Source organism: Sus scrofa, chromosome 6, assembly GCF_054392235.1.
Source record: "Sus scrofa isolate SSC_HxYL_T2T_F1_AM1 chromosome 6, Sscrofa_HxYL_maternal_Yorkshire_Landrace_v2.0, whole genome shotgun sequence".
NCBI classification, from domain to species: Eukaryota; Metazoa; Chordata; class Mammalia; order Artiodactyla; family Suidae; genus Sus; species Sus scrofa.
Genome location: NC_139388.1, coordinates 61,073,932 through 61,097,269, shown reverse-complemented (window position 1 = coordinate 61,097,269; position 23,338 = coordinate 61,073,932). Strand labels below are relative to the sequence as shown.

General features: G+C 45.9%; 1 protein-coding gene across 11 annotated transcripts in view; it reads right to left on the bottom strand.

Annotated features, from left to right (window-relative positions):
* The window catches only part of LOC146402437 (uncharacterized), a 43,809-nt gene that overhangs the window by 10,046 nt on the left and 10,425 nt on the right, over positions 1–23,338 (bottom strand). For 2 of the 11 annotated variants that reach the window (XM_084961524.1, XM_084961521.1), the window contains exons 3-5: positions 21,569–21,695; positions 11,271–15,684; positions 8,926–11,075 (exon numbers count right to left, since the gene is read on the bottom strand). In XM_084961524.1, coding sequence (XP_084817650.1) covers positions 14,096–15,684; positions 21,569–21,695 — 1,716 coding nt within the window. In that variant the 3' untranslated portion in view covers positions 8,926–11,075; positions 11,271–14,095. Of the gene's footprint in view, positions 1–5,320; positions 5,540–7,417; positions 7,534–8,925; positions 11,104–11,270; positions 15,685–21,568; positions 21,696–23,338 lie in introns of those variants that run through there. The other 9 variants (XM_084961525.1, XM_084961527.1, XM_084961519.1 and 6 more) reach the window with 8 other exon arrangements.

The following is a 23,338-nucleotide window of genomic DNA, read 5'->3' as shown; positions in this document are numbered from 1 at the left end:
CAAGGGGCAAATGCAGGGACCACCCTGAGCTCACTCAAACTCAGAGGAAAAGATACCTGAGCTGTAATGACGTCGTCAGGATTTACACTGGTGGAGGACTGGCTGCTGGGATTTAAACTAGGCAGTTTTTCCCAATATCCTGAGAAGAGTATAAGGAGAACACCGAATTGAGACCTCCACCGGAAAAGAGAAACAACATCTCACGGTGATCTAAGCTTAGTGGACTCCGTTTCCGGTTCCGGCGGAAAGGGGGCACAAAGGGAAGAGGCGGGGCTTCGGCGACCGCGCTACAGGCGAGGGGCGGGGCGGTCGAGGGGCGGGGCGAGGGGCGGGCCCAGGACAGTCCAGGAGCAGGGGCTCCTTAAGGTTCTTTCCCAATACCTTGACCTGCAAACCTTAAGTGACCATCTGTAAGTTTTAAGGTAAAGGCTTAAAATTATGTGGCCCTTACATCGGAAGCTAAGATGTTTCCTCTTAAGATGAAATTGGTTTTAGTAAAAAGCTGTTTTGCCAGCAGCTTGCTTGCATGTCCTGCGAGGAAGCGGGAAGCAAATCAGAGGTCTGGAAGCTTGGGTTTTCCAAGTGGTTCCGGTGGAGAAATGGTTGGGTCCAGGAACATTTTCAACAATTTAGAATTCATTTAAGCAGCTTAAAGAAATAAGAACTAGACCGTTCTCTGTATTACAAACTAGAATGAGACATACAAAACTCTCCCTCAATAATTGGTGCTTTTTCATATTCACACCCTATAGATCAGCGTTTCTGTTTCTGTTCACATTCAACCAAGAGGCCAAAATCAACACTGTGCTTAGTTCTAGAGACTCAGAGACAAGACCTGGGGTCTGAGACTAGAGGACTTCGGAATGTGAAAGTTTATCCCCCCATCACAGAAATAAGATGGTGAGGCACCGGCAAATTTTTATGAAAAGGATGAAAGATCGTTACATTCTGTCGCCTAGGGAAGAGAAGTGCATGTAAACAGCACACACACATGCGGATGAGCTGGGTGTTATGTTTAAACGCCTCCCATGCAGACCCACCTGCTGCAACGTCTGCATGTAATCCTGCAGTTAGCACTCATTGAGGATTATTGAACCTAAACTAGTCCACAGTAACTGAGCCAAATGAGCCCAAAAAATTATCCCCCCCCAAAAAAAATCTTTCTTCCACATAAACACTGTTGGGAAAAATATAGTTAACAAAAATTTCCTGACCTGAGTTTTTCCTTCATGAATGTAAAATGGAAAAAAAAAAAGTTTTATTACTGAATAATCATGAAACCGATTGTGATAAGGAACACAGGCAACACTAATAGATTGCAAAGACACAAAGAAATCCCCTCCTTTTTTGCAGCCTACTCCCTGCATGTTTCCAAAATAAATAACAACTAGGACGGAAGTAAGAGTACCTCAAAGCACCATTGGTGATACCCAGTTCATCATAACATTATTGGGTATAGGGATGACCACTGTTAGCCCCATCAATTTTATACAAAAAGAGAAAAAAATAACATCTTGTGCCGTGGTTAGTAGATCAGAAGTATTTTCTGAATTCACTAGGGACCTATTAGCTTATGCTCCTTTTATGCATAATTTGTCTACAATAAAATGCACTTTTAAACTGTTCCAGACAATGAAATGTAGTATTTTTGCAACTTTGTCCAACCACAATATGAGCGTTCATTCCTACCCCTTAAAAGATCTGCATGCTTTAGGCGTTCCCGTCGTGGTGCAGTGGTTAATGAATCCGACTAGGAACCATGAGGTTTCAGGTTCGATCCCTGGTCTTGCTCAGTGGTTAAGGATCTAGTGTTGCAGTGAGCTGTGGTGTAGGGTGCAGACCTGGCTCGGATCCCAAGTTGCTATGGCTCTGGCGTAGGCCGGCAGCTACAGCTCTGATTTGACCCCTAGCCTGGGAACCTCTATATGCCGTGGGAGCAGCCCAAGAAAAGGCAAAAAGACAAAAAAAAAAAAAAAAAAAGAATCTGTACTGCTGACCTCTACCGCCATCATAGGCAAAGATTAACCTACTTACCGACCCAATGGCTATGGCTCTTCTGGGTATTTCATATAAATTAAGTCATGCAATATGTGGCATTATTTCTCCTTTCACTTAGTATGTTGCTTTTAAGGGTCGTCAATGTTGCAAATGTTATCATGCCTTATAACGTCATACTGGAAGTTCACCGGAGGCACATGGTTTAAGGATCTGGCCTTGCCCCAGCTGGAGGGCAGATTACAACTGCGAAGTGGGTTCCTTCGCTGGCCCGGGAACTTCCTCATGTCCCAGCCGTGGCCAAACAACTTTCTACTGCTGAGCAGTAAAGTTCCAGTTTGTTTATTCAATCAGCATTTGATGGGAACACACGACTATGTGAGGAAGGGAGGAAGGAGGAAGGCGTTCCTGATGCGGTGAAATGGGATGGGGGCATCTCTGCAGCACGAGGTCACAGGTTTGATTCCCGGCCTGGCACAGTGGCTTAAAGTATCTGGTGTTGCCGCACCGGTGGCATAGATCAAAACTGTGGCTCAGATCTGATCCCTGGCCTAGGAACTCCATGTACCATTGGGTAGCCAAAAAATAAATAAATAAATAAATAAAAAACCAAGAAAGAAAAAATAAAAAAGTGGAATTCCCTTCGTGAGGAATATTAAATGATAAAATAACATTTTAAGTGTTTACCGACAACTAAATAGATCCTGTAGTTTCAGCAGTTAACAAACCCGACTAGGATCCGTGAGGATAGGGGTTTGATCCCTGGCCTCGCTCAGTGGGTTAAGGACCCAGAGTTGCCATGAGCTATAGTGTAGGCCAGCAGCTGTAGCTCTGATTCGACCCCTAGCCTGGGAACTTCATATGCCGTGGGTGCAGCCCTAAAAAGCAAAAAAAAAAAAAAAAAAAGGCTAGATAATCAGTAGTAGCAGATAGGAATGGCCTCCACTATATAATGATCAAAATGTAAATATGAGGAATAGGACCTTTTTTGTTGCAAAAAATACACCTAAGCAAAAAAATAAATAAAAAGTAAAAAACACACCTAAAATTCATATGAAAGCTATTTTTTTTTTTTTTTTGTCTTTTTCTTGGGCGGCTCCCTCAGCATATGGAGGTTCCCAGGCTAGGGGTCAAATCGGAGCTGTAGCCTCGGGCCTACACCAGAGCCACAGCAATGTGGGATCTGAGCTGTATCTGCGACCTACACCACAGCTCACAGCAACACTGGATCCTTAACCCACTGAGCGAGGCCAGGGATCGAACCGCAACCTCATGGTTCCTAGTCGGATTCATTAACCACTGTGCCACAATGGGAACTCCTTTTTTTTTTTTTTTTTTTTTTTTTTTTTTTTTTTTTTTAAGGGCTGCACCTGCAACATATGGACGTTTTGGCCACACCTGTTATATCTGTAAGGGCTTTCCCTGTGTGCTTTCTGGTCTTGGGTATTTTTTTTTTCTTTTTCTCTCTTTTTCTTTTTTTTTTAAAGGGCCGCAGGTGCCACATATGGAAGTTCCTAGGATAGGGGTCAAATTGGAGCTGCAGCTGCTGGCCTACACCACAGCCTCAGCAATGCCAGATCCAAGCTGCGTCTGCTATCTACACCACAGCTTACTGCAACACTGCATCCTTAACCCACTGAGCGAGGCCAGGGATCGAACCTGTATCCTCATGGATACTAGGCAGGTTTGTAACCCACTGAGCCACAATGGGATCTCCCTGAAAGATATCTTATTAAAAAAAGAAAATGCTTAAGAATGTTGACATTCGGGACTCAATATTTTGTATGTGGACAGTGAATAAATGGAAAAATAGAATTGAAAACAGTAATGTAAGAAAGAATCATTTCATGTCTTTCAGAAACACACACTTTAAAATAATATTTTGGAGTTCCCTGGTGGCACAGTGGCTTAAGAACCTGGTGTTGAAACTGTTATGGCACAGGTTTGATCCCTGGCCCCAAAGCGTCCACATGATGAGGGTGTGGCCATAAATAAATGAATAATATTTTTAAATAAAGATAAAATAACATTTTAAGTGTTTACCCTTAAGTAAATAGATCCTGTAGTTTCAAAGAAATCCTATTTAAGTCTCTACTGCTCCATAGGAAATTCTTACGGTAGCTTCCCTGATTCTGAACATCCCTCGGTTATAATATAACAGGTATATTAATATACTATATTTTCGTATTAAATTACCATGTGGAATTGATAAGACCATTCGTCAGAAAGGAATAGCAATTTCACAAGACATGAAAAGCCTTAGGGCTCTTTCATTTCTTTCATGCTTGGCGTTTTGGCCCTCGGTGTTAGCTTCCGGTTTGTAGCAGTTTTGAGCTCATGTAGTTATGAGGCTTCCTTCCTCAAGTGAAGAGAGCATCATGTTCACAGGACAATTTTAGTGAGGTTATTTACAAACATCATGATAAACCAGTTGGAAGTGTCAAAACTGAAAAGCCATGGTCAACTGATTGTAGTTAGACAAAGAGAGTAACACACATATGTAGTGGAATTAAAACTAAGTGGGTATTCTTTTTTTTTTTTTTTTTTTTTTTTTTGTCTTCTTGCTATCTCTTTGGGCCGCTCCCGCGGCACATGGAGGTTCCCAGGCTAGGGGTTGAATCGGAGCTGCAGCCGCCAGCCCAAGCCAGAGCCACAGCAACGTGGGATCTGAGCCGAGTCTGCAACCTACACCACAGCTCACGGCAACGCCGGATCCTTAACCCACTGAGCAAGGCCAGGGACCGAACCCGCAACCTCATGGTTCCTAGTCAGATTCGTTAACCACTGCGCCATGACGGAAACTCCCTAAGTGGATATTCTAATGGAAGAGACAATATATACTGAAAGAAGAAAGGAAGGTAATAATCTAGGAAGGGATTTTTTTTTTTTCTTGGTCTCTTTTTGGCTTTTTAGGGCCGCACCCATGGCATATGGAGGTTCCTAGGCTAGGGGTCCAATCTGAGCTGCAGCCACCGGCCTACACCAGAGCCACAGCAACACCAGATCCAAGCCACATCTGCGACCTACACCACAGCTCACAGCAACGCCAGATTCTTAACCCACTGAGCGAAGTCAGGGATCGAACCCTCAACTTCATGGTTCCTAGTCAGATTCGTTTCTGCTGCGCCACGACGGGAATTCCTAGGAAGGGAATTCTTGAAATCAAGATTTAAAAGATTACTGGAAATAATGAGTTCTCCTTTGGAACCTTGTCTTTGGGAGGTTAAGGTGAGTGTGAAAAAAGAAAAGTCACTGAAAGTGTACTTCTCACCTTTTTACAAGCTTTGCTCTGTGTAACAAGTATTACTCAATTCTCGAAGGCTTACAACAACAAACATTTATTGCTTCCTCATATCATTATTCACCTTTTTTATGTGTTTCTATAATTCAGTTCTGACATTCAGGGTAAAATTTCAGTCTATCCAAGACCATTCTTGCAGCAGGGAGAAGAGAAAGCAAAAACTCCGGAAGCTTCCATTTCAAGTTGAATTCTGCCATTCTGCGCACACCACACTGGCCTGGGCACTTGAAAGGCCAAGTGTGCCTAAAACGGTCAAGGAAGAGAGGTCATATTAAAGGGAAGGAAGGGTTGCCTAAGTCAAGCAGCCAAGCTTGTTATCACTGGACAGACAAGCATTATCTCACTGGCGGGTGATAAATGATTGGAAATAATATGAAACCAGTATCCACGAGGATGCAGGTTTGATCCCTGGCCTCGCTCAGTGGGCTAAGGATCCCGAGTCGCTGTGGCTGTGTTGTAGGCCAGCAGCTACAGCCCTGATTGGACTCCTAGCCTGGGAACCTTCATATGCCAAAGGTGTGGCCCTAGAAAGACAATAAATAAACAAATAGGGAGTATCATTGCAGAATCTGCAGACACTGTAGAAAGGGACAATTAAAAATCTACAGAATTTGGGAGTTCCTGTCGTGGCAGAGCGGAAACAAATCTGACTAGGAACCATGAGGTTGCAGGTTCGATCCCTGACTTCCCTCAGTGGGTTGAGGATCCAGCGTTGCTGTGAGCTGTGGTGTAGGTTAAAGATGTGGCTCAGATCCTGCATTGCTGTGGCTGTGGCCGGCAGCTGTAGCTCAGATTTGATCCCTAGCCTGGGAACCTCCACATGCCGTGGGAGCAGCCCTAAGTAAAAAAAAAAAAAAAAAGAAGTTTACATAATTTGGAGTTCCCACTGTGGCGAGATGGGATCCACAGAGTCTCTGAGTCACCAGGATGCAGGTTCAATCCCTGCCCTGGCACAGCAGGCTAACATTGCTAGGCTGCAAATGTGGCCTGGATCTGATCCCTAGCCCAGGAACTTCATATGCTGTGGGGTCGCCAAAAAATAATCTACAAAATTATAGTGAAAAACGAAAATGAAATGGACTGATTCCGTGAAAAAAATAATTCACAACAAATTGCCAAAGTGAAACAGATCACTGAATTGCAAAAATAAACTTATAATTTGCAAATGCCCACCACCCAAAAAAGAACCCGGTAATCAGAGACAGTGGCTTGGAGAGTTTAATCTGTTCCATAATAGGGCTGTTTCAGCATCTATTTGGTGTGGCCAAGTGGCCCGCAGGAGTCTTGAGCTGACACTACTAGCCTTGGCCTTGACAGCACATCCTAGGTAACAGGATGACTCCCTGCACTGCCCTTGAAATAACAACACTTCCCATCACCCCAGGCCTTCCCTGAGTTCTTCTTTTTTTTTTTTTTTTTTTTTTTGTCTTTTCTAGGGCCACTCCCGTGGCAGGTGGAGGTTCCCAGGCTAGGGGTCCAATCAAAGCTGTAGCCACCGACCTACACCAGAGACACAGCAACTCGGGATCTGAGCCGCATCTGCAATCTACACCACAGCTCACGGCAACGCTGGGTCCTCAACCCACTGAGCAAGGCCAGGGATCGAACCCGCAACTTCATGGTTCCCAGTCAGATTTGTTAACCACTGCGCCATAACGGGAACTCCAATTTTTTTAAATTTTTATTTATGTTTTTAGGGTCGCACCCTCAGTATACGGAGGTTCCCAGGCTAGGGGTTGAATCAGAGCTGTAGCTGCCGGCCTACACCACAGCCACAGCAACACAGGATCTAAGCCGCATCTTCGACCTACACCACGTCACATGGCATACCGGATCCTTAACCCACTTGAGCAAGGTCAGGGATCAAACCTGGGTCCTCGTGGATGCCAGTCATATTCGTTGACCGCTGAGCCACGCTGGGAGCTCCCCGAGTTCTTCTTTAAATATGACTCCCATTCTCCCACTGAAGCTTACCAATTCCTACTTTTATGGTTTGTTTGACCAATCCAGCCTCAGCTCCAGACACTACAGAAGCCCATTCATGGACACTAATAAAAGGCCTGCCCTGTGTTCTCTGCTTGGACCCTGCCTGGACTTCTGACCTGCTGCCTCCAGTCTTACCTTGCATCTCCTCCAGGATCTGTGAGTAACCAACGTCTCCAGTTCACTTTCCCTTGCAGTCTTTGTGTTGAGTTGTTGCTCAACAGTCGACACACAGAGGCTGTAGTTTATAAAAGCTAATGTAACAAAGTCACAAAGGCCTCAGACAATTCGAATTTACAAAGAAAGACTTAACAGTAATTCTATAGCATTTGACTGTAAGCAAAGAACAGGAGGGAGCACTTGTCAACTAAATCCACGAGGCCAGTACCACCAGGATACAAAATTAGACAAAGTTAACAGAAAAAAAAGAAAGAAAAATAAACATAATGAACAAGTGAGTTGATGGAGTTTCGTGTGGTGCAGGAGTTAATGAATCTGACTAAGAACCATGAGGTGGCGGGTCCAGTCCCTGACCTTGCTCAGTGGGTTAAGGATCCAGTGTTGCTGTGAGCTGCGGTGTAGGTCACAGACGCGGCTCGGATCTCGAGTTGTTGTGGCTGTGGTGTAGGCCAGAAGCTACAGCTCCGATTAGCTCTCTAGCTTGGGAACCTCCATATGCTGTAGGAGCAGCTCTATAAAAGGCAAAAACAAACAAATAAACACAAACGAGTAAGTTGATGTGAAGGAGTTCTCTGGTGGTCTAGTGGTTAGGATTTGGTGCTTTCACTGCTGTGGCAGCAGCAGAAATAAATCCTAGAAAGTATATTAAAGATAATCCAAATGAAAATCAAGACCACTTACCAATGAAAAACACATTGTTCTGGTTGGGAACAAATCCTAAGCAGAGAATATTGGCTGTCAGTTGTCGTGCTACAAATAGGACAAATCTTATTTTCTCTGCAAGATCCTCTGGCTCCAAGTGTGAATTCGTCACTGGGAACCGGCAGAGGGGCTGGCAGGAATCTGGCAACAGAGACTGTCTCCTTGTCACAAACTGTACTTGGAACTTCGGAGTTTATCTCATTCACCCTTCTCATTTCACTCACTTCGCTACATGTTTTTTTTTTCTTTTTCTTTTGTCTTTTTGCCATTTTCTTCGGCTGTACCCATGGGATATGGAGGTTCCCAGGCTAGGGGTCCAATTGGAGATGTAGCCACTGGCCTACACCACAGTCACAGCAACGCGGGATCTGTGCTCGTCTGCAACCTACACTGCAGCTCATGGCAACGCCGGATCCTTAACCCACTGAGCAAGGTCAGGGATCAAACCCGCAACCTCTTGGTTCCTAGTCGGATTCCTTAACCACTGAACCATGATGGGAACTCCATCACTTCACTACATGTTTCTTCAACTTCACGCATTTGATTTCCAAGAACCCGATACTAGCCAATTCCCACAAGAAAGATTTCGTGTCACCATCTTGCCATTCCACCTCTTTCACTGAACGAAAGCCCTTAAGGAACCATTTTTCATGTTTACGATTCAGCTCCTTGCCCTGTCATTGCCTTGTGTGCATTATGATGTCGCAAGAGACCCCCCAAAAACCCCTTGCTGTAAAACAGGAGAAAGATACGTGGAGATAAGATAATATGGCTAAACATTTTATTAGAGTAGAAAAATAAACAATGTAACACACTGCTTACTATCACAATTTGAAATTGACATTTTAATAGCATGTGGGAAATTGCTCTTTGAGTAAATTGCTTAGTTATGTTATTTAATAAACAATTTCAAACATTAATTATCATTAAACTAGGATAAAAATATTTCTGGCCATTTATATAAATAGTATTTTACAAGCATTTTCAAGAATCGTATTTTCAAGAATCATACAATGGCATATATGCGTAGGCAGGAAAAGAAATGTAGTAAATTAATAGCATGAAGAAGTGTGGTTTTCCAAATCAAAAAGTCGGGAATTTCTACATGCATCATTGAATCACATTGTTGTACAGCAGAAATTATCACATTATAAATCAACTGTACGTCAATAAAACTTTAAAAAATGAAAAAAAAAATCAGGAATTTCAACAGTGAACAGTCAGTGTTTATTAAAGAGTCCGGTTTGTTTTTTTTTCTTTTTTTTTTTTTTTTTTTGTCTTTTTAGGGATGCACCTGAGGCATATGGGAGTTCCCAGGCTAAGGGTTGATTCGGAGCTATAGCTGCCGGCCTGCACCACAGCCACAGCAACACAGGATCCTAGCCAAGTCTGCAACCTACACCACAGCTCATGGCAACACCTGATCCTTAATCCACTGAGAAAGGCCGGGGATAGAACCCACATTCTCATGGATACTAGTGGTGTTAACTACTGAGCCAAGGGAACTCCTGATTCTATTTATTTATTTGTGGGTTTTTTTTTTGCCTCTTCTAGGGCCGAACCTGTGGCACATGGAGGTTCCCAGGCTAGAGGTCTAATTGGAGCTGTAGCCGCCTGCCTACACCAGAGACACAGCAACACAGGATCCAAGCCGAGTCTTGGTCCACACTATAGCTCGTGGCAACACTGGATCCTTAACCCACTGAGCAAGGGCAGGGATCGAACTCAGCAACCTCATGGCTCCTAGTTGGATTCGTTAACTACTGAGCCACGACGGGAACTCCCTGATTCTATTTTTTGATGTCTATTGACACCTTTTATTCTCAAAAAAATCCCTACTGTTCAGCCTATCTAGACAAGCTGATAAAAAAGCCTGAGGGCTCCTTCCTTTGAGGCAATCTGGAAGTTCAAACCTTAAGCTTGGGAATCATTCTTTCTTTAGTAAAGAATCCTATTCCGGGAGTTCCTACTGTGGCACAGTGGGTTAAGAACTCGACTAGCATTCATGAGGATGTGGGTTTGACCCCTGCCCTCGCTCAATGGGTTAAGGTTCGGCGTTGCCGTGAGCCGTGGTGTAGGTCGCAGATGAGGCTCAGATCCTGTGTTGCTGTGGCTCTGGCTGTGGCCTACTAGGCCGGCAGCTGCAGCTCTGGTTCAACCCCTAACGCAGGTGAGGCCCTTCAAAAAAAAAAAGAAAACCTTAAGCTTATCCTCCACTAAGCCTCACCACCTAGTAATTCAATTTTTTGCTACAGGTAACTGCTCTCTCTTCAATTCCAAGGACTTACTGCTCAGCAGACACAGATGCAAACACACCTATTCCCGTGCAATGAAGAAAGTGACCAACGGTTCCTGTGCCCTTTTCCTATCACATAATCGGTCCCTAGGAAGCTGTCACTCTCAAGTCCAGTCCTTTAAGGTCCATCCTGCTCTGTTCAATCTCTGGTGGGGCACCGTGTCCTATAACCCGCGGTCACCTGACCATAGACAAAGACCCTGAATGCAATAAGAATGATGAGTCCCATCAGAGTTTTATATTTTATCCTCTGCCCCCCCACAACTGCTACTTTACACACAACTGCATTTGGTAACACAGGCTCCTCGTTTTCACAGGGAACACGGATGGGAAGGTACCACCCCTCGAGAAGTCAGATCCTGCCCCTCACCAACTCCTGCCACAGGACCATCGTCAAAGGCCTGTCGAGAAGGCCTGAGACCAAGAAACTTCAAACTTCAGGTTGAGGCGTGCCCGGAGTGGCTCGCTGGTTAACGAACCCGACTAGTAGCCATGAGGATAAAGGTTCGATCCCTGGCCTTGCGCAGTGGGTGAAGGATCTGGCGCTGCTGTGAGCTGTGCTGGAGGTCAGACGCGGCTCGGATCCTGCATGGCTGTGGTGTAGGCCGGCAGCTACAGCTCCGATTAAGACCCCTAGCCTGGGAACCTCCATATGCTGAGAGTGCAGCCCTAAAAAGACCAAAAAGAAAAAAAAAAACACCCCCATAACTTTTTTTTTTTTTTTAATTTTCTAGGGCCGCTCCCGCAGCGTATGGAGGTTCCCAGGCTAGGGCTCGAATCGGAGCTGTAGCCGCCGGCCTATGCCAGAGCCACAGCAACGCCAGATCCGAGTCGCATCTGCAACCTGCACCACAGCTCATGGCAACACCGGATCCTTAACCCACTGAGCAAGACCAGGGATCGAACCTGCCACCTCATGGTTCCTAGTCAGATTTGTTAACCACTGAGCCATGACAGGAACTTTTTTTTCTCCCCATAATACTTAAGTATGACAGGAAGAAGAATATATGTGTAAATGGCCTGTTATCTTCACTGTGTTTTCTATTAATTGAGTTTTATCAAAAAGGCTATACTCTTCTTTATACCTTTCAACCTGAAGTTTTAACATACTGTGACTTGTGATTCTGCAGTTAGGTTATATCTCAGATTAATCTATGAGAACTAAGGCTCATTTATCCTGGTATGGATTCTGATATGCAGACTGACTGAAGAACTGGGCAAGGAGTTCCCGTTGTGGTGCAGAGGAAATGAACCCAACTAGTATCCATGAGGATGCGGGTTTGATCCCTGGTCTCACTCAGTGGGTTAAGGATCCAGCATTGCTGTGAGCCATGGTGTAGGTTGCAAACATGGCTTAGATTCTGAGTTGCTGTGGCTGTGGCTGGTAACGGCAGCTCTGGTTTGACCCTGAGCCTGGGAACTTCCCTATGCAGCAGGTGCATCCTTAAAAAGCAAAAAAAAAAAAAAAAAAAAGAATTGGGCAAAAAAATTTGCCAAACTTGGTGGTTCCTATTGTGGATCGGCAGTAACAAACCTGACTAGTATCCATGAGGATGCAGGTTCAACCCTGGCCTCGCTCAGTGGGTTAATAAGGATCTGCCATGAGCTGTGGTGTAGGTGGCAGATGAGGCTCGGATCTGGTCTTGCTGTAGCTGTGGCGCAGACCCGCAGCTACAGCTCAGATTCATTCGACTCTTAGCCTGGCAACTTTCATATGCTGCAGGTGTGGCCCTAAAAAGCAAAAAACAACAATTCTTTTTTTTACCTAATTCAATACATTTAGAAGCATTCTCCCAAATATGAGTTCTGTGATGAAATCTCAGGGGGCATCATTTCATCAAATTCTTCCCATGTTCAGTTAATCTCCATAGTTTCTGACCTGTATGAATTCTGTCACTACACCAAAGGTGTAGATAACTCGACCAAAACTTTTAGCAACGTCTGCAACACTGCCCTCCAAAATCAATCTTCTATGTTACTGTCATTGAATCTTCAGGTACAAGCCCTGGAACACACATTAGACTGTGTAGTTTCTCTTGAAGATGAATATTGAGGAGTCCAGTGAATTATGAGGCTGGGGTAAAGCCTCTGCCCACACACTTGTGTGGTTCAGTGAGCTCTCTGCTGTTGCCTGAAACGTGACCTCAAAATAAAGATTTTGTCCCAGTCACTGCATTTTAAAAGAATCACTCCAGTATGTTCTTATCTTGTTCTCTCGGGGTAAAAATCCTTGCCACGCATGTTATAGTCCCATGCCTCAGAGTTCCCTGGTGGTCTAGTGGTTAGGATTCTGTGCTCTCACTGCTGGGGTTCAGGCTCAATCCCTGGTCAGAGAACTGAGATCCCACAAGGCAGCGGCATGGCCAAAAAAAAAAAAAAAAAATCCTGTATCTAGTGACAAGTGAACACTAATTTGAAATGTTGCCATATTCAGGACATCTGTCACGTTCTGCCCAGTATGGATTACCTGATTTTGGCGGAATGTGGGCCCTGAGTAAAGGTTTCTCCCATTCAAGGCATTTGTAAGGTCATCTCCAGAGTGAATTCTTTGGTGAGTAAATTCCTTATCTAAACGCCTGGTGCTTCTAAATACACCTCTCTGATTTCTCTCCAGGATGATTTTCTTCAATGATGCCCAAGATGAGGGCATCTGCTAACACCTTTGCTTCAGTTCCCTCACCGGCATGGAGTACCTGAGGCTAAGGCAGGCTAAAAAGGACACGGACCGATTTGTCACTCATAAGAGTTGTCAAGTTTCTCTCCAGGATCAATCTTTGGTGGACCTTAAGCTGTGAATTTTGGCTAAAGACTTTTTGACACATTCGGAGTTCCCGCTGTGGTGCAGCAGAAATGAATCCCACTAGGAACCAGGAGGTTGTGGGTTCTATTCCCTGGCCTCACTCCGTGGGTGAAGGATCCAGCATCGCCATGAGCTGTGGTGTAGGTCGCAGACACGGTTTGGATCCTGTGTTGCTGTGGTGTAGGTCGGCGGCTGTAGCTCCGAATGGACCCCTAGCCTGGGAACCTCCTTATGCCGCAGGTGCGGCCCTAAAAAACAAACAAACAAAAAAAGACTGTGACACATTCAATGCATGAATATATTTTTACGGTTTCTGCCCAGTGTGGATTATCTGATGGTAAGTGAGGCTTGGCCACACTTGCGGCATTTGCATAATACCTCCCCACTATGAAGCTCCCATGAATCTGAAGTGTTAATTTTGGGAGCTCCCTGGTGGCCCCGCAGGTTAAAAAGCCGGCATTGCCACCGCTGTGGCTCTGGGTCCCTGCTATGGCGTGGTTTCAACGCCTGGCCCAGAAACGTCTACAGCCGAGGGCATGGGCCAAAAGAAAAAAAAAAAAAGAGAGCGGCAGTGTCAACGTTGGGTGTTCTCTGTACATATAGTGGTTATAGGACTCAGCGCTCTCAGCCCTGCGGCCAGAGTTCAGTCCCTGGTCTGGGAACTAAGAGGCCATCACGCTGCTGCATGCCACAGCAAAAAATCCACAGAAATAAATACTAAAAAAAAGGAAGGGGCGATTTTGAAGGATGGCCTCCCCCCCATACATCACGTTAATATGGACCCTGTTATACGTATTACCGGGTGTGCAGTGAGGGCTGAGCTCTGAGGGAGGGCGTTTCAACAGTCTTTACCTGTACAAGGTCTGGGCTTAGTGTGAACACTCTGATGCTTTGTGAGGTAGGCCTTGCGACTGAAGCAGCTGCCGCACTCAGAACACGCGTACGGTTTCTCCCCGGTGTGGACCCGCTGGTGGATGGTCAGATTTGAATTCCGATTGAAGACTTTGCCGCAGGCGTGGCACTTGTAAGGCTTCTCGCCTGTGTGCACGCGCTGGTGGATTGTAAGGTAGGAGTTGTAGCTGAAGACTCGGCCGCACACGTCGCATTTGCACAGTTTCTGGCCGGTGTGGGTTATCTGATGTCGCTTGAGGTTCGAGCTGTGATTAAAGATTCGGCCGCAGTCTTGGCACTGGTAGGGCTTCTCGCCCGTGTGAATCCGCCGATGGATGGCAAGGTAGGAGTTCTGGCCGAAGACTTTCCCGCACACGTCACATTTATAGGGCTTATCTCCCGAGTGGATGGTTTGGTGCTGAATGAGGTGCGAGGCAAAATAAAAGGTTTTGCCACACTCGTTGCACCTGTAATGTTTCTCGCCGGTGTGGATTATCTGATGGCTCACCAGGGTCGATCTCTGACTGAAGACCTTGCCGCACTCGTGACACTTGTACGGCTTCTCCCCGGTGTGGATCTTCCAGTGACTCGCCAGGTTTCCTTTTTGACTGAAGGCCTTGCCGCACTCGTGACACTTGTACGGCTTCTCTCCAGTGTGAATTCTGCGGTGCTTCGCCAGGTAGGAGTTTTGACTAAAGACCTTGCCGCAGTCATTGCATTTGTACGGCTTCTCCCCAGTGTGAATTCTCTGGTGGATGGCAAGGTAGGAGCTCTGAGTGAATGCTTTTGCACATACATTGCATTTATAGAAATTCTCGTTTGCTGAGATTCTCGGAGGTCCTGGGATGTGGGAGCCACGAGGAAGGGTTGTGACACCTTTGCTATGTCTGGAAGGCTTCTCCCCGCTATGAGTTCTTTGATGAAGTGCAAGGTCTGAATCTCGACGAAAGATTCTGCAACATACATCACAATTATATACTTTCTTTCCCGTATGGCTCACCTGACGTCGAGGGGGGTTCCAGCCGCGAGGAAACGTTTCCCCGCACGGATTGTGTTTGTAAGGGCTTTCCCCGTGTTCCCATTGCTCTCGTGCCAGCATCGAAGGGTGCAGAAGGTCCTGCTCAGGTGGACGAGAAATGCAGGTTTCGACACTGGGAGAAAAAGCCTGCAATGATGAAAACGAGGCACTGCCGCTGACACGCTTGTCAGCCTGATTAACTTCAGCAAGAGTCTCTTCATTGTGAAAAATACGCAGTTCATCCCAAAAGCTTGATGCCAGTCTGTTTCCAATAGCGGCGCTTCTACCATGTCCATCTCCCTTATCAGGGAGATGTTCGTTACGGGTAGTAGGGTTTCCTCTGTCATTTCTTTCCTCATCGCTTCGCTGAGACTCAAAGGCATGTGTTTGAATTTCCCTGAGGTGAAAATGGTTGACTTCATTCCGTTCATGTCCTCCCAGCATCACTGTCTGGCATACGTCTCTATCTATGTGCGCCTGGGCTTGTAATTTCTTGATCACAGGTATGAGAGAGATCCCTACAAGATATAAGGAACCGTAAGTATACTATTCATTAGAACTCATAAGTATGTATTTCAAAGTTCCTGTTGTGGCTCAGGGGTTAATGAACCCGACTAGTATCCATGAGGACATGGGTTCGATCCCTGGCCTCGCTCCGTGGGTTAAGGGTCCAGCATGGCCGTGAGCTATGGTGTGAGTCACAGATGTGGTTGGGATCCCGTGTTGCTGTGGCTGTGGTGTAGGCCGGCAGCTACAGCTCCGATTGGACCCCTAGCCTGGAAATCTCCATATGCTATGGGTGCAGCCCTAAAAAACCAGAGTCAAAAGACAAAAAAAAAAAAAAAAAAAAAAGTAAATATTTCATGTTAAATGCATGATATCACACTGAAATTAGTTCTTACACCAAACAGGGTTATGAAGCGTCCCAATCATATTATTAAAACCTTTATGAAACATAAAAGGAATGATTCTTTACTAAAGACAAAGTGATCAGAGGTAATCTGTCTAATTTTGGGGCATCCAACTTTCAAACAGCCTATGACAAAAACACATTGATAACAATTTAGCTATTGTTTGAGAGCTAAAACTTCTGTTAGCTATCACAGGACCCCAAAGCACATACCAATCACTATTAAATATACTGGTGCCTCATAATTGAGGAGAAAAATAATATTATCCTATACATACACTGCGCATTCTTACTAAATGTAAATGCATGCTAAAAAACCCGACAATATCTAATCCATAACTGGCTTACTCAGTGAATAATCTCAACGAGTGGCAGGTTCAAAATGAGAACCAAATATAGGACAGAGGAAACGGAGAACTTTTTTTTTTCTTTTTCAGCTGCTCCACGGCATATGGAGTTCGCAGGCCAGCCATCAAATCTGAGTCAGAGCTGCAGTCTTTACTGCAGCTGTGGTCACGCTAGAGCCTTCATTCACTGTGCTGGGCGTAACCAAATCTGCATCCCTGCCCCTGCAGAGAAACCATCCATCCTGCTGAGCCACAGCGGGAACTCCAAAATGGAGAATTTGATAAAACAGTTTTAAAAAACAACATGCTCTTCTAAATTCTTCGTGTAAAACTGTGTACCCATGAAGCAACATAAAAACTTCTGGAGAGTTCCCACTGTAGCCGAGTGCTAACAAACACGACTAGTATCCATGAGGATGTGGGTTGGATCCCTAGCCTTGCTCAGTGGGTTAAAGATCCGGTATTGCTGTGAGCTATGGTGTAGGTTGTAGATGAGGCCTGGATCCAGCATTGCTGCGGCTGTGGCATAGGCCAGCAGCTGCAGCTCCGAATGTGACCCCTACCCTGCAAACGTCCATATGCAGTAGGTGTGGTCCTAAAGAAAAAAAGCAAAAACGTTCTGAAAGACCATCACCTCTAAACCACAATGAAATATTAATAAATGACATAGTCTCCAGTTATATAAACAGCCAATAGATGGAGCAACTCCCTACCTGTACAGTGCCCTAAAATATGCAGTTCACTAGCACCAAAATATATGCCATGAAGAGCAAGCAATCTGTGAATTTATTTAAATTTAACTAGGGTTGGAGTTCCTGTTGTGGCACAGTGGTTAACGAATCCGACTAGGAACCATGAGGTTGCGGGTTCGGCCCTGCCCTTGCTCAGTGGGTTAAGGATCCAGTGTTGCTGTGAGCCATGGTGTGGGATGCAGACGCGGCTCGGATCCCACGTTGCTGTGGCTGTGGTGTAGGTTGGTGGCTACAGCTCCAATTCGATCCCTAGCCTGGGAACCTCCACATACCACGGAATCGGCCCTAGAAAAGGCAAAAAGACAGAAAAAAAAAAAAAAAATTAACTAGGGTTACACCAAATACTGTTGAGAATAAATTGCAAAAGAAAAGCATAAAATATATAATGCAAAAAAGGGATACCATAATAAACGACAAAATATTAACATATCTTTTTATATAAAAGCAAATTTTGATTCTTTTGCTGTAAAAATCTGCACCATTTCAAGCCATCTAACATTACCAATTTCCTTTGAAAGTCTCAAGAAAAAGCAAAAAAAAAAAAAAAAAAAAAAAAAAAAAAAAAAAAAAAGGAAAAGAAAGAAAGAAAAGAAGGAGCTCCCATCGTGGCACAGTGGAAATGAATCCGACTAGGAACCACGAGGTTGCAGGTTCGATCCCTGGCCTCGCTCAGTGGGTTAAGGATCTGGCATTATTGTGAACTGTGGTGTAGGTTGCAGACGTGGCTCAGATCTGGTGAGGCTGTGGCTGTGGCTAAGCCGGCAGCTGTAGCTCTGATTTGACCCCTAGCCTGGGAACCTTCATATACTGTGAATGTAGCCCTTAAAAAGCATTTAAAAAAAAAAAAAAAGAAAGAAAAAAAAGATAAGGCTCGAGGAGTTGTCTGGTAGCCTATGGTTAAGGACCTACCATTGCCAAGGCTGTGGTTTGGGTCACTGTTGCAGCACGAGTTTGATCCCTGGCATGGCCATTTTTATATGTTGCAGGCACAGCCAAAAAAAAATTTTTTTTTTAAATAAAAAGGCATGGGGGAAACTATCACAAATTTTCAAGTCAGGGGGGTGAAATCACAGGTTTCTGTACATGATCCCAACTGACACAGAAAGTCTTGAGAACCAGCGTGTGAACCTCGCCTGACAGGCTGAGACGACGTGCTTTTGGCTTCTTGAACATGAAGGCCTCCCGAGGAGAACAGACTACAAAATACTCCAACAAAAGCAGGAGTTTAAAGGCAAATGTCCAGGGAGATTCGAGAAGAAAGGAGCTGTGTAACTCCCAAGGTTGTCACCATCCCTTCCTGAAACGGTTTCTTTTCTTCTTCTTCTTCTTTTTAACTTTTTAGGGCCGCACCCACAGCGTATGGGGTCAAATTGGAGCTGTGACCACCGGCCTCCACCACAGCCACAACAACGCGGGATCCGAGTCGTGTCTACAACCTACACCACAGCTCACGGCAAGGCCAAACCCGTCAGACTCACTTCCGCGGAGCCATCACGGGAGCTCCTGGAAGTGGTTTCGGAGTCGTCAGGGCTGTGATGGCCTAAGAACATCTGTCCATAGAGAAAGGGGTGTTATGTTGACAGTGTAAGTATCGAGGTGGAAGGCGGAGGAGGGCTGAGTGGAAAAGTGCTGTGGAGACGGGGAAGTTCAGGACAATAAACGAAATATGCCAGGAAATAACAGTGTGTCCACCCACATCAAGGGAGGAAGATGGGGCCCGAGAAAGAGCCTGAGGAGGGACAGGTGGGTGCCCACAAGGGAGCACGGGGCTCAGCTTGTGACGGTGCGCATGTGTGAGAACAAAACTGCACGGAGGCAACTGAGACACTGACCTTTAAGAAAAAGAAGAGTTGATTTAGCAAGTCGCATACAACGGTCCCGTTTTAACTCCCGTTTTAACTCCAGGACTTCTTTTATGAGTAAGGGAAAGAATGAAAGATTTACATGTTGTAAGTTGATGGCATTCCCGTGGTGGCGCAGTGGTTAATGAATCTGACTAGGAACCATGAGGTTGCGGGTTCGATCCCTGGCCTTGCTCCGTGGCTTAAGGATCCAGTGTTGCCGTGAGTTGTGGTGTAGGTTGCAGATGCCACTCGGATCCAGCATTGCCGTGGCTGTGGCGTAGGCTGACGGCTACAGCTCTGATTCGACCCCTAGCCTGGGAACCTCCATATGCCGCGGGAAGTGGCCCTAGAAAAGGCAAAACAGACAGACAAACAAACAAAAAAACGTTGTAAGTTGAAATGAACTTGACATCTGTTACACGACTTGCCACGTCATATATCAACCTGATTATTGCACAGGTTGTATTTCCGTGTGTCGACTCACTAAAAACATACATCATATTCCCAGAGAGGACGAGATGATGTTCTTAGCATTTCTGAAACCAGGAAAACGCCCCCAGGAACTGGCTCTCCCTGGGTGAGGATCCAAAACAGAAAAGTATGTGCACTACAAACTAGAGACACGGCTGAAAAATACGAGAAAATATGAGAAAAGTTATCCCCACTTCTTGGGCTGGAAGTCAGTATCATCGGAATGTAAATACCACCCTACATAAGCAGCAGAGTCTACCCAGTCGCTACTAACATCCCAAGGGTGTCCTGAAGAAATAGGTAAAAGTCACACGCAATCTCAAAAGATGCTCCACACAGAAAACAAGATTGAAAAGAATGAAGCTGGAAGCTTCACAATTATTCCAAACCTCTTAGCAACCTAAAATACCCAAAGCAGTGCAGTCCTGGCATGATGGCAGAGAGATCAATGGCATCCAACAGAGAAAACAAATAAACGCTTGCGTATGGGGTCAAAGGATGTTCCCCAAGGGTGCCAGGAACATTAACTGGGGAAGGATCGTCTATTGAGCAAAATGAATTCTGGTTCACACTGAGATGTCATTCTAGGAGTTCCCGTTGTGGCTCAGCAGTAGCAAATCCGACCAGGAACCATGAGGACGCAGGTTCAATCCCTGGCCTTGCTCAGTGGGCGAAGGATCTGGCGTTGCTATGACCTGTGGTGTAGGCTGCAGACATGGTTTAGATCCCACGTTGCTGTGGCTGTGGCCGGCAGCTCCAGCTCCAATTCAACCCCTAACCTAGGAACTTCCGTGTGCCAAGAGTGTGGCCCTAAAAAGACCAAAAAAAAAAAAAAAAGCTCCCCTTTAGGAATGGGAATCAAAGAATCAAAGATAGGCTCTCTCTCTGTCCACTGTCCTTAGTTTTTCCAAGTAACAGTGACATAAGATGGAATCCACCTCCACATTACAGACAAGAGTGAAGGTGGGTCTGAGGGGTGTCAACACACAGACAGGGCTTGAGGCAGCTGCATGCAGGCTCTGAGGGGCCAGACGGACTCAGAGAGCAGCCAGTGTTTGTCCATCTTCGGACGAGGTCTCCTGAGAACAAGAGATGAGGATGGAACCGGGCGAGGTTCAGGCATCAGAGTCTGGAGGCCTCACATATGATCTACATGGGCTGAGAACTGAGCATCCAATGGAATCAAGTCTGGAAGCAGAGATGACAGGGTAAGTGGGCCCTTTAAAAACGTCCCCCTCAGGAGCCCCAAAATCAAGCAACAAGTTCACGGGCACCTGATGACTCGCACAGAGGATCACGATAACGACTCTGCCTCTGTCAAAGCTGCAGCCCCCCTGGAGGGAGAAAGAATACATTTTACATGATGAAGGACAGAGGGCTAAGTTGTGGAGAAGAAAAATGTCCTCCCAGAGCTCAAATAATAAATAAAATTCTGTATCCCCAGCGAACGTTCCAGGGAGGGGAGAGTTTCCCAAACACTCTTTAAAGACAAGGCCTCCCCCCGGGCCTTCTGAGATCTGATCCCTGTCCACACTCTGATACACCCCCCAAGGCATTCACGTCACTCTCCACAGCCCAGGGCTCTTTCTCTTGCTCCAGAATGGGTTAAATATTCGGATGAGAAAGAGACATTCCAGCACGTAAGAAAGATGGCTTTTCCAGAATCTTATTCCTTGTCCAACTGCAACTGAGGTGAGTACAGATGGGGAGAGAAAAACACTTCAAAAATTTGCCTGGCCTGCCCCCTGACTGACGACACACAACATGCAGAAATGAAGCTCTTTGCCTCGAACTCCAAAAGCAAAAAAGCACAGAAAACAGGCGAGTGGGTGTGTTCAAAGGCGCCTGCTGACTTGTATGAATGCACCGGCTCTGAAACCACCTCTGATGCATCACGAAGTGGGCAGAGCATCTGAGGAAAAGCTAGGTTTAAACTCCTAATGCCTCCTCCTGAAGTTTTTCACGGAGTCAACAGAGATTCCAGATCAATAACGCAAAACGGGCTCAAAAGAGCCACGTAACAGAAATGCAAAGACACCCAGGGGCAGATGCCAGCCCTCGAGGGAAGCGATGCTCACCCAGGGAGAGCAGGTTCCTGCAGGTCTCCAGCATCACGTCCCAGTACAAGGCCCTCTGGGCAGGGTCCAGGCAGGCCCACTCCTCCGGGGAGAACTCGATGGCCACGTCCTCCAAGGTCAATGGTCCCTGAAAGGAAAACCCGTTTCCCCAAGGGCCATAAGGTGAGTCTTTACTTTCAGAGATGACCAAGTCCACAGTGCTTTAAAAAAAAAAAAAAAAAAGTCTAAATTTTAAATTATGATGACAGTGGAGTTCCTGTCGTGGCTCAGTGGTTAATGAATCCGACTAGGAACCATGAGGTTGCGGGTTCAATCCCTGCCCTTGCTCAGTGGGTTAAGGATCCGGCGTTGCCATGAGCTGTGGTGTAGGTTGCAGACGCGGCTCAGATCCTGCGTTGCTGTGGCTCTGGCATAGGCCAGCGGCTACAGCTCCGATTCGACCCCTAGCCTGGGAACCTCCATATGACACAGGAATGGCCCCCAAAATGGCAAAAAGACAAAAAAAAAATTATGATAATAGTAACAACAGCAATAAATAAAGATGTTTGAAACTTCTGATAAGCTAAGCATTACTTTAAATACTTCATAGGTATGAACTTGTTTTTTCTTTCTTGATCACACCTGTGGCATATAGAAAAGTCCCCAGCCATGGATCCAATCTGAGCCACAGCTGCAACCTACACCACAGCAGCAGCATGGCCGGACCCTTAACCCACTGTACCGGGCCAGGGATCAAACCCTCGCTACCACAGAAACACAGCTGGATCCTTAATCCACTGTGCCACAGCAGGAACGCCTATAAGTAAGAACTTTCTTAATCAGCATCGCAGCTCAGCACGGAAAGATTTGCTCCCATCGTACAGAGGTGAAAACTCTCAGATTCTTGGGGAAACTCAGCTCAGCTCAAGAAGCTAAGAAATGACACAGCCAGCCCTGAACGAAGATACAGAAGCAAAAATTTAAATAAGAGTAGCGTATCAGAAGCACACAAACAGACGGTTCCCCGCAAAAACTTGAAAGAAGTTCAAAGTGAACAACTCGGGAGGAAATAAAAGGTAACAGATGTGGACACACTCACACACAGACACAGCATGTTAGTAATCTTACTACTACTTCAACCATAAACATGAGAACCTAGGAAAGTTCCAGGCCAGGAGTTCCCGCTGAGGCTCAGTAAGTTTAGAACTCAACTAGTATCCATGAGGATGCTGGTTCGATCCCGGGCCTTGCTCAGGAGGTTAAGCATCCAGCGTGGCCATAAGCTGCAGCCTAAGTCACAGGATTCAGCTCATATCCATCACTGCCATGGCTGTGCTGCAGGCCAGAAGCTGCAGCTCCAAGTGGGCTCCTCGCCCAGGAACTCCATATGCTGCAGGTTTGGCCCTAAAAAAAGGAAGGAAGAAAGGAAAAATTTCAAGGCCAGAGAACATATCGAAAATCCAATTTCAGAAGAGTTCCCTTGTGGTATAAGTGGGTTAAGGATCTGATGTTGTCACTGCAGTGGTGTGGGGCACAGCTGTGGGTTGGGTTTGATCCCTGGCCCGGGGAATTTTGCCTGCCATAGGCACAGCCAAAAAAAGCAAAAACAAAAACAGGAGTTCCTGCGGTGGCGCAGTGGGTGAAGAATCCGATTGCAACAGGTCAGACTGCTGCAATGATGTGGGTTTGATCCCTGGCCCAGTGCACTGGCTCACAGAACTGGGCATTGCTGCAACTGCAGCTTCGAACTTCCACATGCCACATTTTACGGGGTGGCCATAAAATTAAAAA